This window comes from Hemitrygon akajei, chromosome 30 (assembly GCF_048418815.1).
Source record: "Hemitrygon akajei chromosome 30, sHemAka1.3, whole genome shotgun sequence".
In the NCBI taxonomy this organism is placed as follows: Eukaryota; Metazoa; Chordata; class Chondrichthyes; order Myliobatiformes; family Dasyatidae; genus Hemitrygon; species Hemitrygon akajei.
In genome coordinates, this window is record NC_133153.1 from 42,154,301 (window position 1) to 42,171,425 (window position 17,125).

At 40.7% G+C, this 17,125-nt stretch overlaps 1 protein-coding gene across 2 annotated transcripts in view; it reads right to left on the minus strand.

Annotated features, from left to right (window-relative positions):
- Positions 1-17,125, minus strand: part of zwilch (zwilch kinetochore protein) — a 52,165-nt gene that overhangs the window by 33,649 nt on the left and 1,391 nt on the right. For both annotated transcript variants that reach the window (XM_073032715.1, XM_073032714.1), the window contains exons 2-9: positions 16,612-16,663; positions 14,441-14,536; positions 10,425-10,540; positions 8,994-9,193; positions 5,966-6,045; positions 4,053-4,208; positions 3,288-3,359; positions 897-990 (exon numbers count right to left, since the gene is read on the minus strand). In XM_073032715.1, coding sequence (XP_072888816.1) covers positions 897-990; positions 3,288-3,359; positions 4,053-4,208; positions 5,966-6,045; positions 8,994-9,193; positions 10,425-10,540; positions 14,441-14,536; positions 16,612-16,663 — 866 coding nt within the window. The remainder of the gene's footprint in view (positions 1-896; positions 991-3,287; positions 3,360-4,052; positions 4,209-5,965; positions 6,046-8,993; positions 9,194-10,424; positions 10,541-14,440; positions 14,537-16,611; positions 16,664-17,125) is intronic.

The window sequence follows — 17,125 nt, forward strand, 5'->3', positions numbered from 1 at the left end:
AAGAAAAATTCCATACTAAGACAATGTAAAAGCTTGTTCTTGGCAGATGGCATCTTTCCTTGTTGTTAAACCAGGCAGCCACAGTAAGATTAAGACAGTTATTCAAGCACAGTAATATTTTATGATATGGAAAATGGGATATTTCTGAGTTAATTTCAGAATTAAGGTACAGTACTGTGCAAAAGTCTTAAGAGACAGGTGCAGACACACTCAGCCCCGAGACACCAGACAAGGTAATTTGATTCCAAACAATTGGTTTATCGATCATTACAGAACATCACTCTGGTGTTTCCCACTCCCTCCCCTCTCCCTTCCCCTTTTCCCAACCATGACTCCCCTCTCCCTGTCCCCTTTCCACTCTCAGTCCACAATGGAGACCCATATCAGAATCACTCTCAAATGATGTGAAATTAGTTTTTGTTTTGTAGCAGTACAGTGCAATACATAAAATTAATACACTACTGTGCAAAAGTCTTTGCCGCCCTGGCTATATATATGTGCCTAAGACTTTTGCACAGTACTGTACATCTTCACTCTCTGGATCAAAACTCTAGTAGTTCTGATGGGAATGAAATTTCAGCCTACAGTGCCATTTACAAACATCACAAAGTTCATTCCTCATCACCAACACCACTGACTTGTTGATCAGAGAAGAGCAAGTTTTGTTTCCAATTGAATGGGAAGTTTACAATGTGACTGCATGCCACTTGAAACATAATATTTGCAGAGTAAACCTCCCATCAACTGCATTCATTCGTGTACGATTACTAAGGGTAAATTGCTGTTAACCTATCGAATTAACAATTTAGATATTCAATTATATATTCAAATCATCCAAAATAATCTACAAAACTAAATTTATTGTAACAGATATTGTTCAAATGTGAGAACTGTACCTTCGATTAACTCTTGCACAGCTTCAACTGCAGTTTTTTCCTCCAGAACCTCGGGCCACTCGGTTTCACCCGTTTTCAATCCTTCTGCTAAAACCTGTGGCAAAACACGTGGGAAACAAGGTCACCAAGTATTTGATATAATTGAATGCAATGCTTTCAAAGCAATATTTATCTTTTGCACTCTATCTTTTGAAGTCTAGTTTTTGCTAATCTGTGCGTACAATTTTCCCAATTTTTCCTTAGCTCATTTACCAGCTCCGTTGATTTATTCAAGTGGTGCGGCAGTGAGTATCTAGGCAAGGAAAGCCAAGCAAAAGTTGTGATGACATTGGAGAGGGTCCAGGGAGGCTTTAGAGAATGATCCTGGGAATGAAATGGTTAATATATGAAAGGTGTTTATGGCTCTGGGTCTGTATTCACTGAAGTTCCAGATCGAATGGACATGCAGAGCAGGTTTCCATTAGTGGGAGAGTATAGGATCAGAGGGCACAGCCTCAGAACTGAGGGACTTCCATTCAGAACAGAAGAAGAAGAATGTCGTTAACTCCTGGTGGAGTCATCGGGGTGCCGTCATGACAAGCTTTTTGCACCGATCTTTTTCAGTGATTGCTCATTATGTGGCGTTTCTGTAGCATTCTCCAGTTTTTTTTATATGAGGTTGAGTTGCTAGCTCAACGCTCAACCCAGCACAGATGGAAAGTGTGCAAGGGAGCCGGCTGGATTAAAAATCAGGACCATTTGATCCGGAGTCCAGTGCTGATGCCACTACGCCACCAGCTGGTGTAGAACGGAGATAAGGAGGAATTTCTTTGGCCAGACAGTGGTGAATCTGTGGAATTCATTGCCACAAACAGCTGTAGAGGCCAAGTCCTTGGGCATAATTAAAGCGGAGGTTGATCAGTTTTTGATTGGTATGGATGTCAAAGGTTTTGGGAAGAAGGCAAGACAATGGAGTTGAGAGGTAAAATAAATCAGCCTTGATGAAATGGCAGGGCAGACTCAATGGGTTGAATGGCCTAATTTGCTCAGAGGAAGAGCTGTGTAGGAGGTATAGGAGTAGAACTGACTATAGCCTACACCAAGCACATACACTTTCCTCACTAGACAATGATCAGAAATAGGAACAATGGCTGATTTTTTTTTTTTGCTTCACCCCCCCCCCCCCCCCCCCTTAGTTCTGGCAGCAGTTCCACAGGAAAATACAAGCCAGTTATGCTCTGGAACAGGATTTGAGGCAAAAGCATTACCTACTGTATCAATGATCTGAAGTAATTAGGCATGGGATAAGCAGGAACTTGTTCTTCTGTGTGCAATATACAGATGTATCACACTATAAACAGGAAGTAATTTCTTCTACCGTATTTTATCCACGTGAATGCATAAATCTCCCTCTTGAAGTACACAGAGCAACTGTGCTGCCAGATAATAACAACACAAACACAACCTAGGACTATGTTGCTGCTATACAGCATGAACATAGATTTCACCTTCCAGTGAGTTTTTTTCCCCTCTTCCCCCCACCCCCTCACCTCTTCTCCTCACTTGCGCAACGGTGACCCTCCTTCTTCCCTCTCTCCTGTGGTCTACTCTCCTTTCCTGACTGCTTATTCCCCTCCACTGACACTGTCTAACTTGCTGAATTCCTCCAGCATTTTGTGTGTTGCTACAGTCAGTCAGATTCAGACTGAGGATGGAGTCTCTGTGCCTCCAAATACCGTGCCATCACCCATCATTACAGAAGTAAGCTGACACTGAAAGCAAGTGGGCTACTCACACAATCAAATTACACATTTCTTTTTGAGGGGAGCAAAGTAATCAACAAACAGAAAAGTTCCAGCTTTATAACGTCAACTATTAATGAAATTTTGCTCTACTTTTTTGTACACTCAAACTAGGAATCTCAAATACTAATAAATAGCAAATATCACACTATTTCATAAGGTTAAAAAAGAGTAGAAGACACTGTAACCAAATTCAATGCCAATTTCAAACTCAACCCCCTCAACCCTGTTCAACAATGTCCCCTCAATGTGCAAGAAAATTATGTTTCTTCACCAAGTGAGAGTTTGCAACACTGTTCAATGCAACACTCCCAAGTAAATTTTTGAAAATGTTTGGCAAAACCAAAATTTCTGAACAGAGAAGGAACCCATGTACACCACTATTTTTGCACTACTAATCTATTTTATACTTTTTTGTAATTTATAGTATATTTTATGTATTGCACTGTACTGCTGCCACAAAATAAACTTCACAATATCTGTCAGTGATATTAAACCTGAACGGGATTCTGATTCTGCAATATATTCAGACAGCAATTTACTTGATCGTGGCAATTCAGAAATCGAAGTGAAAGAACACATGACTGCAACAGTTATGTGTAATACTTACAAGGAGAAATTCTAGCTCCTTATATATTTGAAAGACAGGACTTCTCGGATCTCCAGGCTCCACTTTGATATTCTAGATAAAACACAGGTGCAAGGAATGAGAAATCTTAACTGATGACAAAGTGGTTAATTTTAAAACTGAGAATATAATAACAACTCATTATGAAAGGCATGTGTTCCTGGAAACTAAATCAACATGGTAAAGCACGCATAAAGAATTAACAAAACACAGATTTGCAGCAAAAGAGAAAGGAGGCTCTAGGCTAGAGTTTGCAATGTTTGTTCCATTATATGAAGTTATGATATAAAAGTAAAATTTTAACAGGCAATCCCAATGGAAATCACAATCATCTTAAACTAAACTATAAACACGGGCAAATGATGGGCATCCTGCTCACTGTGCACAAGTTGAACCGAAGGGCCTGAATCAAGCTGTATTGCTCTACAACTTTTAACATCTCTAACCAGACATGACGAGACAAGTTTGGAAAAGCTGTGTGCACATTGTCCACTAAAAACCAGTGCTTCGCAGCAGTAGTCAGAGCAGGATTGAAGTTCATCACCATGGGTCAATGATTGCCTGATTGCTGAATACTTTGCACAACAACTGCGGCTGAGCCTGTTGCTGGGCTACCACAGGAGAGAACAACAAAAAGGCATAGAACTTCCCAAGTGAAAAATAAACTGTTCTGCTCACTCACCTTCCTACTCTTGTGCCATTTGTGATAACAGAATAATTTATAACATGCATTATAAATAAGCTTACCAAGGTGGCAACCGATGTGAGTGGGGGTACTTCTAGGATCTTAACCACAGTGTTCCAAGTTAAATCCACAATAATGCTACTCTGTGGCTCTGTGATGGTATTCTCCAATATGGAGGCACCAAACAAGTCATAGCGTGCATAGCCTTTGGTTGTTACCTGCATTAAGACAATAAAGTGTAAAGCTGGACACCGAAACATCAATATGTTGCAAAGAACACACATTTGTCTCAATCTCAGTAAATAATAGCTCATGAAATGCTCCTTAAGCACAGTCACTGCTGTTTAGCTGTTACTGCATAGAAATACAGTGGATTCCAGTTGATTGGGCAATCGACTAATCAGGGAGCCACTTATTTGGAACAACTCTTGTTAAAAAAATAATAATAAATCGAGAAAATAGGCAGGATTCCATTTGGGACATTATGCCACTTAATTGGGACAGAGACTGCAGCCAAACATTTTCTAACTATTGTCAGTCGTGTGGACGTTGCATGGCCATTAGACACTACACCATCACATGGATTTGTGTTCAAAAAGCAGGCGAATACCAAACAGTAAGAAAATGCACAACTGTTTTGTTTTCACTGCCATTTCAAATTTTCATGCTTGAGATGCCAGAAATGGCCAGGAATGAAAATGAAACAAATTTCATTACTTCAAGAAATTAGGAACAAAGAATTTGTTCTTCTTGAATGTTACAATGAAAATGAAGATTTGGAGGATACATTTCATTAAAAGCACTATATGAAGGCAGTCCATTATCTGCACTAGGTGTCTGCGCTGATTTTGTTCATTTACAGTTGAAAGAACACAGTAGTGTACAATAAATGAATTCCTTTGTCAATAACTATTAGGAACTAACATACAATTTTATAGTACTATAGTAGTATTGATAGTATTCTAATTTGTTCTGTATTTCATTTAAATACATAATTTGTTACTCAGTTAAACAGTAGTTTGTCTTTTTTTTAAAAAAACTTCTGAATTAATTCCATGGAACTTCGGCTTAATTGAAAGGAGGATGTGTCGCAATTAACTAGAATCCACTGTAGTGTAGTTTGAGTGAACATGCTGCACGTACATCAGCTGCTCAGTTTCCCATATTGCAACCCCCACTTCACTGCTAAAAGAGTATATATGAACATAGAGAACTTCAGTGCACCCAAAGTTTGTGCAATTTATTTGTCACTACAACATCCAGCTTTAAGCTTGAAAATACTGTAGTCTAAGATGAAATCTTCAGCAAAAATTAATAAATTAAATTAATAAAATGGCACTATGGTAGCATAGCAGTTAGCACAATACTATTGCAGTGCTCAGGGTGTCTAAGTTCAGAGTTCAATCCTGGTATCCTCTGGCAGGAGTCTCCCTACGTCCTCCCCGTAGAATGCATGGGGTTTCTCTGGGTGCTCCAGTTTCCTCCCACCGTCCAAGGACATCCCAGGTAGGCTAATTGGTTATTGTAAATTGCTCCGTGATTAGGTCAGGGTTAAATTGGAGTGGTTAGGGGGTTGCTGGGCAGTGTAGATCGAACGACCGGTAGGGCCTATTCTGTGCTGTTATCTCTAAGTAAGATGAAGAAAGAAAGAAAAACACTGCAGACCCTTTAAAGATGAAGAAAAGAGAAGATGCTGGAAAGCTCAGAAGGTCAGGCAACATTTGTGAGAAAGGAGACTAAGCATTTCAAGTCAATGTCTGATCAGAATAGAAGTAGCAGATCTGAGAGCCTAGACCATGGTGTCAAATACAGAATCTCAAAGGTGATGAGATTTACAATAATGATTCATTACCCAGAAGCTTAACTTTCTCTTTTGGATGATGACACACACATTTCCAACATATTCAGTTCTTATTTTAAAATTTGTAACTTTGTCAAAGATATTTATAACTGAAGAAGGGGCACGAATACCTACAGCAGAACAAAGATGTCTGTCCTTGTGGGCAATTTTCAAATTTTCTAAGGTTGTGAAACTGCTCTTGTCAACAATTGGTCCTGAAAGAATAAGGAATTACAGTTAGACTGAAATTGGTTTGTCTTAATCAGTATAAACCTAAAGATTATAAAATTGGAAGACATTTATATAATAATTTGACAATCTAATCAGTTAACAAAATAAAGTATATTTTACAGTTAATGTGAAATCTTACTCAATGTCAGCAAAACCAAGGAGCTGATTATTGACTTCAGGAGGAGGAAACCAGAGGTCCATGAGCCAGTCCTCATCAGAGGATCAGACAAGATGAGAGTCAGCAATTTTAAATTCGTTGGTATTATCATTTTGGACAATCTGTCCTAGGTCCAGCACGTAAATACAATTATGACAAAAGCACATCAATGCCTCTACTTCCTTAGGAGTTTGGGAAGATTCAGCCTGACATCTAAAACATTAACAAGCTTCTATTGGGTAAAGTCCACTGAACTATTGAGTACATCTATACATAGCGTTGTCGCAGTAAAACATTATCAGGGACCCCCAATACCCAGGCCATGCTCTCTTCTCACTGCTGGCTTCAGGAAGAAGGTACAGGAGCTTCAGGATTCACACCACCAGGTTCAGGAGCAATTATTACCCTCTCTTCATCAGGCTCTTGAACCACATCACTCAACTTCACTTGCCCCATCAATGAAATGTCCCGACAATCTATAGACTTGCTTTCAAGGGTTCTCCATCTCATGTTGCTGATACTTACCGTTTTTTTCCTTTCTTTTGTATTTGCACAGTTTGCTGTCTTTTCTAAACAAGTTGGTGAAGTCTTTCATCAATTCTATTATGGTTATTATTCTATTATGGATTTATTGAGGATGCTCGCAAGAAAAGAATTCCACTACTTTGAATTACCACTACTTATCAGATTTACCTTCAAGCTATTGTGTTAAGTTCAATAAATACTATATTTGAAACAATGGGCCGAATGGCTGCCTCCCCTGCCTCAGTGAGTCTAATTCTCTACGCACCACGATGAAGTCTAATGCTTTGGTGGAGGGAAGGTGTAGATTACGGGTCAGTGGTGCAGAGCGCTTAGAAATATAGCAGCATCTGAAGCAGTCCTAAAGTATGTCACCTGACTAATTCCTGAGTTGAGATAATTTTCTTATCGAGAGAGGCTAAACAGGTCAGGGCTGTATTCTATGGACTTTAGAGGAATTAAGTGATATTTCTGAAACATACAAGATCTTGGGAACATGAAATGTTGGATGTTGAGATGTTTTCACTAGATAAATGAAGGAACATTGTTTCAAGATAAGAGTCAGTTATTTAAAATTATGTTAGAATTTCTTCACATACGAAGTGGAGTTGTGCGATGTCCAAACTGGAACCAGTGCTGACCCCCAGTGTTTGCTCAGCAGAAGACAAGCTGCATTATATGGTTATTGTGCTCAACTGCAGACAGCTGTAACATGCATGGACTCAGGGTCTTGGACTATATTTTTTGTGTTACTGTATTTTACTGATATCTTGTATGCATTTGCTGTCTTATACATGCGACATATGCCTTGCACTGCGTGTGATTTTTGGTACTGGGTTTTGCACCTTGGTCTCAGAGCAATGCTGTTCTGTGTGATGGTATACGTGAGTATTCATGTATGGTTGAATGATAATTAAACTTGAACTTGAACTTGTCAATCCCTCGTACTACCTACCCTAGAGATGAGAGACTACTCATTATAAGGTAGATAAATCTTTGACAGATTGAAAGATCTGGCACATAGAAGGAACTGGGATAGGTTATCCATGATCTTACTGAATGAAAGCTTGAACCCAAATGGACTACTCCTGCTTCTATTTCCTTTTGTTCTTGTAGGGGTTATATCTAAAACAGAATCTGTTCATTTTTTCTTGATAGGCTGCAGTTACACCTTCCAGTGGTAACCATAAGATATAGCAGCAGAATTAGCCCATTTGGCCCATTGAGTCTGCTCTGCCATTTTATCATGGCTGATTCATTTTTCTTCTCAGCCCCCACCTTCTGCCTTCTCCCCGTATCCCTTCATGCCCTGATCAATCAAGAATCTATCGACCTCTGCCTTAAATATACATAAAGACTTCATCTCCACAGCTGCCTGTGGCAAAGAATTCCACAGATTCACCACTCTCTGGCTACAGAAATTCCTCCTCATCTCAGTTCTAAAAGGATGCCCTCTATTCTGATGCTGTATCCTCTGGTCTTAGACTCTGCCACCACAGGAAACATCCTCTCCACATCCACTCTATCAAGACCTTTCACCATTCAATAGGTTTCAATGAGGTCATCTCCCCACCCCACCCCACCCCACCCCACCCAGCCAATCTTCAGAATTCCAGTGAATCCAGGGCCAGAGCCATCAAACGCTCTTCATAAGACAAGCCGTCCAATCCTGGAATCATTTTCATAAACCTTTGAACTCACTTCAGTTTCAGAATGACCTTTCTAAGATAAGGGGCCAAAACTGCTCACAATACTACAAGTGAGGTCTCACCAGTGCTTTATAAAGTGTCAACATTACATCCTTGCTTTTATATTTTAGTCCTCTCGAAATAAATGCTGACATTGTATTTGCCTTCCTCACCACAGACTCAACCTACAAATTAACCTTTAGGGAATCCTGCACAAGGACTCCCAAGTCTCTTTGCACTTCAGTTTTCTTGTATTTTCACTCCATTTAGAAAATAGTCTACCCTTTCATTTCTTCTACCGAAGTGTATGATCATACACTTCCCGACACTGTATTCCATCTGCTACTCCTTTGCCCATTCTCCTAATCTATCTGTCTTTCTGTAGCTTCTCTACTTCCTCAAAACTACCTGTCTCTCCACCTATCATCGTATTGTCTGCAAACTCTGCCATCAATTCTGTCATCCAAATCACTGACATATAACGTAAAAAGAATTTGCATAACGTAATAATGCAGTTAAGGCTTAATGTAATTATTTTAAAAGGAGCTATATTGTGATATCTTACCAGAGCATGTGACGGTATGGAAAACCATTGACGTAATGTCCTTCCCAGTTTTAACAGGTTCAGCTCCAAACCAAACAGTGCCTTCGGGATCAGAGCCGTCACATCTAACCCATAGCATAGGTAATGCAGTAGGTACACTACCATTGATAAATTCTGATAGGTGCAGATTATGCCCCAATGTGTACCAGGAAGCTAACTGTCTGTGGGAAGGAGAAACAAACGGATAAACATTGCAGATAAGAACAAATACAAGAGGTAAACACTGAAGTCAAGGGTATCACAGATACACATTAATAATTTCTGATAGTTTGTGACTTATTAAAAATTTTGGTTAAAAGCATTTTAAAATAATTGGGCCAACTTGCAGATATACTGGTTACTGCAATCCTAAATCTTCAGCTTCTGTTTCCAAAGCACGGCAGGATAAATGATTGTATCATACATACAAAATAGTATTTCCTTTCTACAGTGGTGTTTGTATATGTGTAAGTGTGGCACATACTGTGATTTTATTTTCCCTTGTTCTCCCTTTCATTGAGATTTTGAGCAAGTGTGTTCGACTGCTTGAAGATTACATTTTTCAAGACACAAAGCTGGCTCCAGCCTTAACGAAAGATATTAGACCATCAGACCACAAGACAAAGGAGCAGAATTAGGCCATTCAGCCCACCAAAACTGCTCCACCATTCAATTACAGCTGATTTATTCTCCTGCCTTCTCCCCATAACCTTTGACTCCCCTATTAATCAAGCTTCTATCGACCTCCACTTTAAATATATTAAGTGACAGGAACCTTTAGGCAAATTCCTGGATCACACCTCAAAATCAAAAAGACTCTGTTCTTGCTGCTACAGTTGCATTATTCTGGAAATCACTTGTTGAGTGAAAACCTCCCGGGTCAAGAGCAAAACGATAGTCTTTCTTCCAAAAGAATGCCCTTTCATACTACCAAGTCAACACGAGAAAGTTCTGCAGAATGATTCATACAGAAAACTGCAGAAATGCTCATACTAATATAACTTCTCCTTCTTATTAACCTTCATCGTGGTTGTCATCATTTATCAATGATCAGATTGTACACCTTTGACATGGTCCTTCCCATTCATCATATGCAATTAAATCATCACATACAAATTAACTGTCATTACCCAATGGAAGGAATCACAACTCCATTAGTGTTATATTTTCCTCGCACGCTTACAGTTCTCTGTGTTTGATCTACAAGGGAAGTACTCATTCCAAAAAGAAAAGGAGATTACAATTCAGAAGAAAAGCCTTCACACAAGTTTTTTTTTATTTTCATTGAGGTCTTGACAAGTGTGAGTGCAAGAAGTGAACAGAATTTCTGCAAACCATGCGAAGTAAGCAGAAGTCAATTCTTTTAATAGTAAAAAGTATACGTGAGTAACTCTGTCATTACTTTGCTATTACCTTGCTTTCATACTCGAAAGAGGCAATGGGCCCACATCATCCAACTTGCTGGATGTTGCCTTGCTGGTTTCATTATCTACAGAGGTGTCCATGTCAGCTTCATCCTCTTTAGGTGGCTATGAGAGAAAAGGGCATTTGTAGTCAGACCAAGTAACTGAAGAAAACAAATATTTTCTAGCTCTGTTGCCCGTGTACCACCAAAGCATCAAACCTCTGAAGCAATGCTTCATCTAATGACTCGGAATTCCCAAATTCAATCTTCAGGCATGAACCTAAATAGTGAGAATTGCCAGTTAATCAGCTAGAGAGACAAATCAGAGCCTAGCCCAATCCAGACAAGATGAAACACAGCCAATTTTTAATCTCAGAGTAAAGTTAATTCATGGTCAATTTCTCCTGTAAGAGGACTATAACTTTGTCATGGTTTGGAGGCTTGTAAGCCTTAATAACATGGAGAACTATGTTGGCCGGAGTCAGGGCTTTATGCTTTGGCTGGTAGGGTCACCCATGACGAACAGGTCAAAGAGTAGAGGCCAGACCAAGAGTGGTCCACTGATCCTCCAGGTTCGGGGGTTCAGCTCAGGGCTAACAACCCTGAATGGTCAAACTAAACTGTTACAGAAACAGCAATGAAGAATTTTTCTACATGAGTGTAACGGTATTCCTGAGTCTCCCTCCACCTGGCTGGCTGACAGTAGTGAAAACCAAGAGGAAACCACTGACATGATGAAGAAAGCCTTGAACACCACCAGAGACGCCCTAAATGCCAGCAGGAATAACTGACAGCAAGTAAGGGTCAAATTCTATTGTTCCAACTTTGCCTAACATTAGATCCAGCCACTCATCATCAAACACGAGGAAATCTGCAGATGCTGGAAATTCAAACAACACACACAACATGCTGGTGGAACACAGCAGGCCAGGCAGCATCTATAGGGAGAAGCACTGTCGACGTTTCGGGCCGAGACCCTTCATTAGTCCTGACGAAGGGTCTCAGCCCGAAACGTCAACAGTGCTTCTCCCTATAGATGCTGCCTGGCCTGCTGTGTTCCACCAGCATTTTGTGTGTGTTGTTACTCATCATCAAACGTGGCATTTTCTGAGTGTCTATAATAACACAATACACATGATCAGCAGTGCAAATTTTAAATGCATGAAAACAAAACATGAAAAAAATATTCTCATATTTTAAAGACTGTCTCTGATAGATTTTCTTCCTCTCTTTAAGGGTCTGTAATTAAACATTAGACTGACTTCTTCCCATGAATAGTCAGTAGCAGTCACAATGAAAAACACTGTTCCTTTATTGTATGAAAGAGATAACTTCAAATTTTAATAAACCAGTTCTTCAATCAGTAAGGTAACAAGAATCAGTGATAAGAAATATTATGCTAAGGTGGCAGAAAATTCAACAATAAATATATTGTTACAGCAATTTTTTTATATTTATAAATATATAAATACAGCGATACTCAAAGGGGGTTCCTTATGTCCAGTCTATTCCGCAATTTAGTTTTCGTGGCTATCAGCACTTACTTCTGTCCCGCTTGCTCATGTCTTCCGCTCAAAAAACTCAACAGGTTTGTCTTTAAGTGCAGGGTGCTTGGACTCAAGGTACCGAAGCAGTTTTGAGGGCTTCATTGCCTCATTAGACAGACTCCGGGCCCGAACTCCAGCCTCCGCCTGCCCACCCGCCGCCAGATGCCTTGGCCAGGTGCGGCTGGTTATGGGTGGGGTGAGAGGACAAGGTAAGGGCCAGAGGTCCCCGTACCGAGGCCACGGCAGTCGCAGTCCGGAGAGAGCGACTGACCGAGCGAGGAGTTTCAACAGGGCGCATGCCCGCCCCCCTTGTAGGATCTATCGGCCGACAAAAGTTTGGCTCGAGGGATGACTTTCAGTAGATCACAGCGAGGTAGCTGTTCTATTCCTTACGAAACCCTGAGCCTGAATTAAGTCGTCTGCAAATATTTTAGCACCGGGTTCTCCACAAACCTTCGATGTGCTAAACAGGTTTAGAGGCGGCGCCCATCTGTCCGCGCTCCAGGCCAGTAGCATTGGCACTTCTCGCCGGCTGCGCGAGGTGGCCAGTTACCCGAGGCCAACCAGTGATCCCTGGCGCGAGGGTATCACTGCATTTAGGCGATTGATGACCTCGTGTGCGTTCAAGTTCAACAGCGGGCGTGACAGGGAATGAGGAAAGGTGCAGCTGACTCACATTGTTTCATATCGCCAAATCATATCGTTTCCTCATGGCCCAGTAGCACATGCTTTGCGGCCTGGTACCGGTCCGTGGCCTGGTGGTTGGGGACCACTGACCAACAGCACACAGCATAATAGCATATATGGTTACAATAGCAGAACAACATACAGCCACAAAGAAATTGGACACTTCAGGACCAATAGACTTATTTGGTCCAATTAAGTGGCTGTCCCAATTAGCTGAAGTTTCATGGAAATAGTTAAAAAGGTATAAAGAATACAAACTACTGTTTAACTGAGTACCAAATTATGTATTTAAAATGAAATATAGAACAGATTAGAACACTACCAATACTACAGTACTATAAAACTATTATTTTCTAATAGTTATCAAAAGAGGAATTCATTCAGTGTACGTAATAAACAAAATCAATGCGGACACCTAGTGCAGATATTGGACTGCCTTCAATCAGTGCAGTGATGATTCTACCCTCAAAATCTTCATTTTAATTGTAACATTCAAAGCGATTGTTGATACTTTCAAGTTCCTTGTATTTCCTAACTTGTCGAAGTAGTGAAATTGAAGTATTTTCATTTTCACTCCCAGATGTTTCTGGCATTTCCAAGCCTGGATGCCTGAAACTGCAGTGAGCAAAACAGTTCTGAGCTGTCTTACTATTTATTACTTGTCAATTTCAGTAACAAAATTCACTACTTTTTGAACACAAACATGCATGTAACGCTATTTAAAAATTGTTTACTCTAAGCACTGTGTAGCATCTAATGGCCACATGATGTGTACGCGACTGACACTAGTTGGAAACTGTTCAGCAACAGACTTCTGCCCCAATTAAGCAGCAGAGTATCCCAAGTAAACGACGGGAATCCTGGCTATCTTCTCAATTGGTTTTTGTTCAAGTTTTGTCACAAATCAGTGGCTGCCCTGAATAGCCAACGGCCCAATTGACCAGAATCCACTGTACAGCCCTAGCCCAAGTGGCATGGCCTGCAGATTGACGGTAAGTTGTTCTGCTCCAGCTGGTTCTTCTGCCAAGTGAACACTGGAGATAGCACCGAGCAAATACTGAAGAACCACACTGACAGGCGGGGCCAGCTCCACCCCCCCAACCCAGTACCGACTCTAGTGCACCTACAGAGGCAGCTGCTCTCTCCCACACCATCTTGGTGTCTCCTCCCCTGGGTGGCTGCAACAGGCAACTAATCCGAGGGCCTAGACCTGGCCACAACCAAGGCAACACAGCTCTCCTGCTATCAGCCTCACCAATGAGCCAGTGAACTAGACATGCAGTATACTACATTACCAATGTCCCAACAGGGTCTTGCAATCACAATAAAAATGCCCACTGCGTACCTTCTTAGCACAACACCAGTATACAATAAATTCAGCTCCAACGCTATCAACCAACTTGCTGATGGGATAGTCCTGCAGAACTTGATGTTCTAGTATCCAACAGTGACTTGTAAGCATAAAAAAAGATGTAAAGGACAAACAATTAGACCTTTGACTGGTTCTAGAGTGGCCACTGTGTTCGAGGGTGTCACCATCTTACAAAAATAAAGGATCACTGAAAGACATGTGCTAAGCAGATTACTACAGCTTTGATTTCAGAAACAGTTCAAAGTCCACGTCCTTTAATTTGGAGTAACAATAAGATGAAGGACTAGGCCACTCAGTAACAATTTGCTTTCATTTCAGGTTTAATTTAATAGTATTGATGCTGTTGGCCCCCCCTCTTTGAGCACACCTATATAGGTGTCTGAGTGATCTGACACAGATTTATAAATTACATACTTACTGCCTTTTCTGCTATGAACACCGATGCATTCTCCTTCCAGAATGCACACAAAGGACTTTTATTCACTTCATCTACAATGTGCACTTGAACATCATCCTACAAGACAAAGAAATCTTTATCAAATCTCTGAACATCCCAAAGCACCCTACAAACATTAAAGTATTCAATGTAGAGAAAAAAAATGGTAATCTCAAAAAGTAAAATCAGATCTAAACTACCCAATAAACATTGAAATAGTAAAGATATCAATCATGGATAGGAAGGGAAAGGTACAAATGCACACTTTGTTATTACTAATTTGATATGTCACGGTGTCATAAAACAAGAGGTGTGCGCATGTAATTCCCTGTAATGACATGATCTTAATTTCAACCATAAAGTCCAATGCTGCCTAGGTTTATCAACTGAGAAATGTTTAATACATAAAAGATCAAAGAGAGGCAAGAGTAGACATTGTACTGCTTAAAAATGATGCTGGTGAAGTAGTAATAAGAAACTAAATCAGAGGAGCTAAATCAGTACTTTGCATCAATCTTCACAGTGGAGGGCACCAGTAACAGCCAAAATTCAAGACAGCTAGGATGCCATTGCTCCTGCATCTTATGGTATTACCATTTCAGCATTGGTTTTGTCAGTGACATATCATTGACATTAAGAACATTTCCATTTGTGAACAAGCTGACCCACATACAGGACCCAGGTATGCAACTCAGTTGTCCATTGGGGATATTGTTTGGAGATACAGCGCAGTAACAGGTCCTCTTGGCCCAATGAGCCTGCACCACCCAGTTACACTCATGTGACCAATTAACATACTCACCCATACATTTTTGGAATGTGGGAGCAAACCAAAGCACCTGGGGGAAACCCATGTGGTCATCAGGCAAATATACAAACTCCTAACAGACAGCAGCAGGGAACTGAAGCCAAGTCACTGGTGCTACAATAGAATTACATTACCATGCTGTCCTCCTTGAACTCTTGTTCCTCTTGGAACTTTTATTTGCTTGGCTGCTTTTTAAGTGCTTCTTGAAATTCCATGTTTCCCTTTTAGCCACTTCACCTTGAACAATTTCCCACAAATCTACATTGACCAATTCTATTCCGCTTATAACGTTTCCAATAATTGTTTTCACTTTCCAGCTATTCTGCCAAAAGGTCTATGGTTCCCTGGTTTCTATCTTCCTTCTTTCATGAATAGTAAAATAAGCAGTTGCTAAATATACTAGACTTCAGAAAACTCTGATTTTAAACCTCTGCCGCCTTATGGCCATACCCACCCATGGGAAAGGCTTTGGGAGTAAACCTCAAGGAAGAAATCCGGAGCCGGGGTCCCTGGCAGTTTGATGTTGTTTACAACTTCACTCTGGCAACCTCTGCGAAGACACTGGTGCCAAGCCGTATCAGCGCTTGCCCTTCCCCTGGACTACATCAGTGATGTGGAGAGGGGGAACCCGCTGTATGGACAACAGCCGGTTCTTCAAATCTTCCCACCCAGGCTTGTGCCCTGGAGGGGACACAGTCCGCTAGAGGTGCAAACTGATGATCCCCTGGGATTGACGGCTGTTTACTACTAGTAGTCTATAATGAACTATTAATTTCAAGAATGCTTATCAAATGGTCAGTTAGATTTTCTGAAAATCAGCTTTTGTCGCACTGATGTCAATTTTCAAAGTAGTCAAGTTCCTGGGAAATGAGGACAGAAGTGAATGTCATTGGTACTGCTGATACTGAACTATGTTCAACCCTATTTGGATGTGGACTTGGACTGTGTACTGTTTTCCGTCTTATGGGGTTTTTTTGTATTCTGTGTTTTTTGCCCTATCATTCTCTTTTTTGTGGGTGCGGGGAAAGGGGATCTGGGGGGTCGACATGCCTGTTATATTTTTGGGTTTTTTTGTGCAGTGAGGAGGGATTTGGGGGTTGATAATCATGCGGCTTCTGAAGAAGAATTTCAGAGTTGTATACTTTGATAATAAATGACCCTTTGACATGTGAAATAATTAAGCAATAGGATGTCGACAAGAAATAGCAGTGGCTGAAATTCACAATTAAGAGATAAATTGTGGGGACAGAAAGCATTGGTGGAAATCTTTAATATACAGCAAAAATGCAATTCTCCTCAGCTGTTCAATGGCAGAGAAGCGATGGACAAATTAGCTCTTCATTACCTCAAATAGCACAGGATCCTTTAACTTTCCTTTCTTCTCTTCATTACAAAGTCTGGGAGGAAGAAAAATATACTGAAAGACAAAATCAGACTCCAACAATGCTGTACATAAAGGTGGTCATCTTCATTTATATTGCTTTACTGGAAGAATTTTCAACCACTCTAGAATTAATATACAGTCATAGAGTTACATGCCATGGACTCAACACTTCTGCCCATCTTGTCCATTCCAACAGTGCTGCCTCTAGTCCCATTTGTCTGCATTTGGCCACATCCCTCTCTATTCAAATGTCTTTTAAACATTGGAATTTGTACCTGCCTCTACCACGTCTTCTGGCAGCTCATTTCACGCCCCACCACCCTCTATGTCAGTAGTTCCCAAAGTGGGCAATAGCACCTACCCTATGGGACAGTGGAAGCTTCTAAAGCGGTGATAATATAAAGGGGGTGGTGGGGGTACGCTCGGTAGCAAGAAGGCAACTGAAGGATTACGGGCTTAATTTAAGAAATGAATT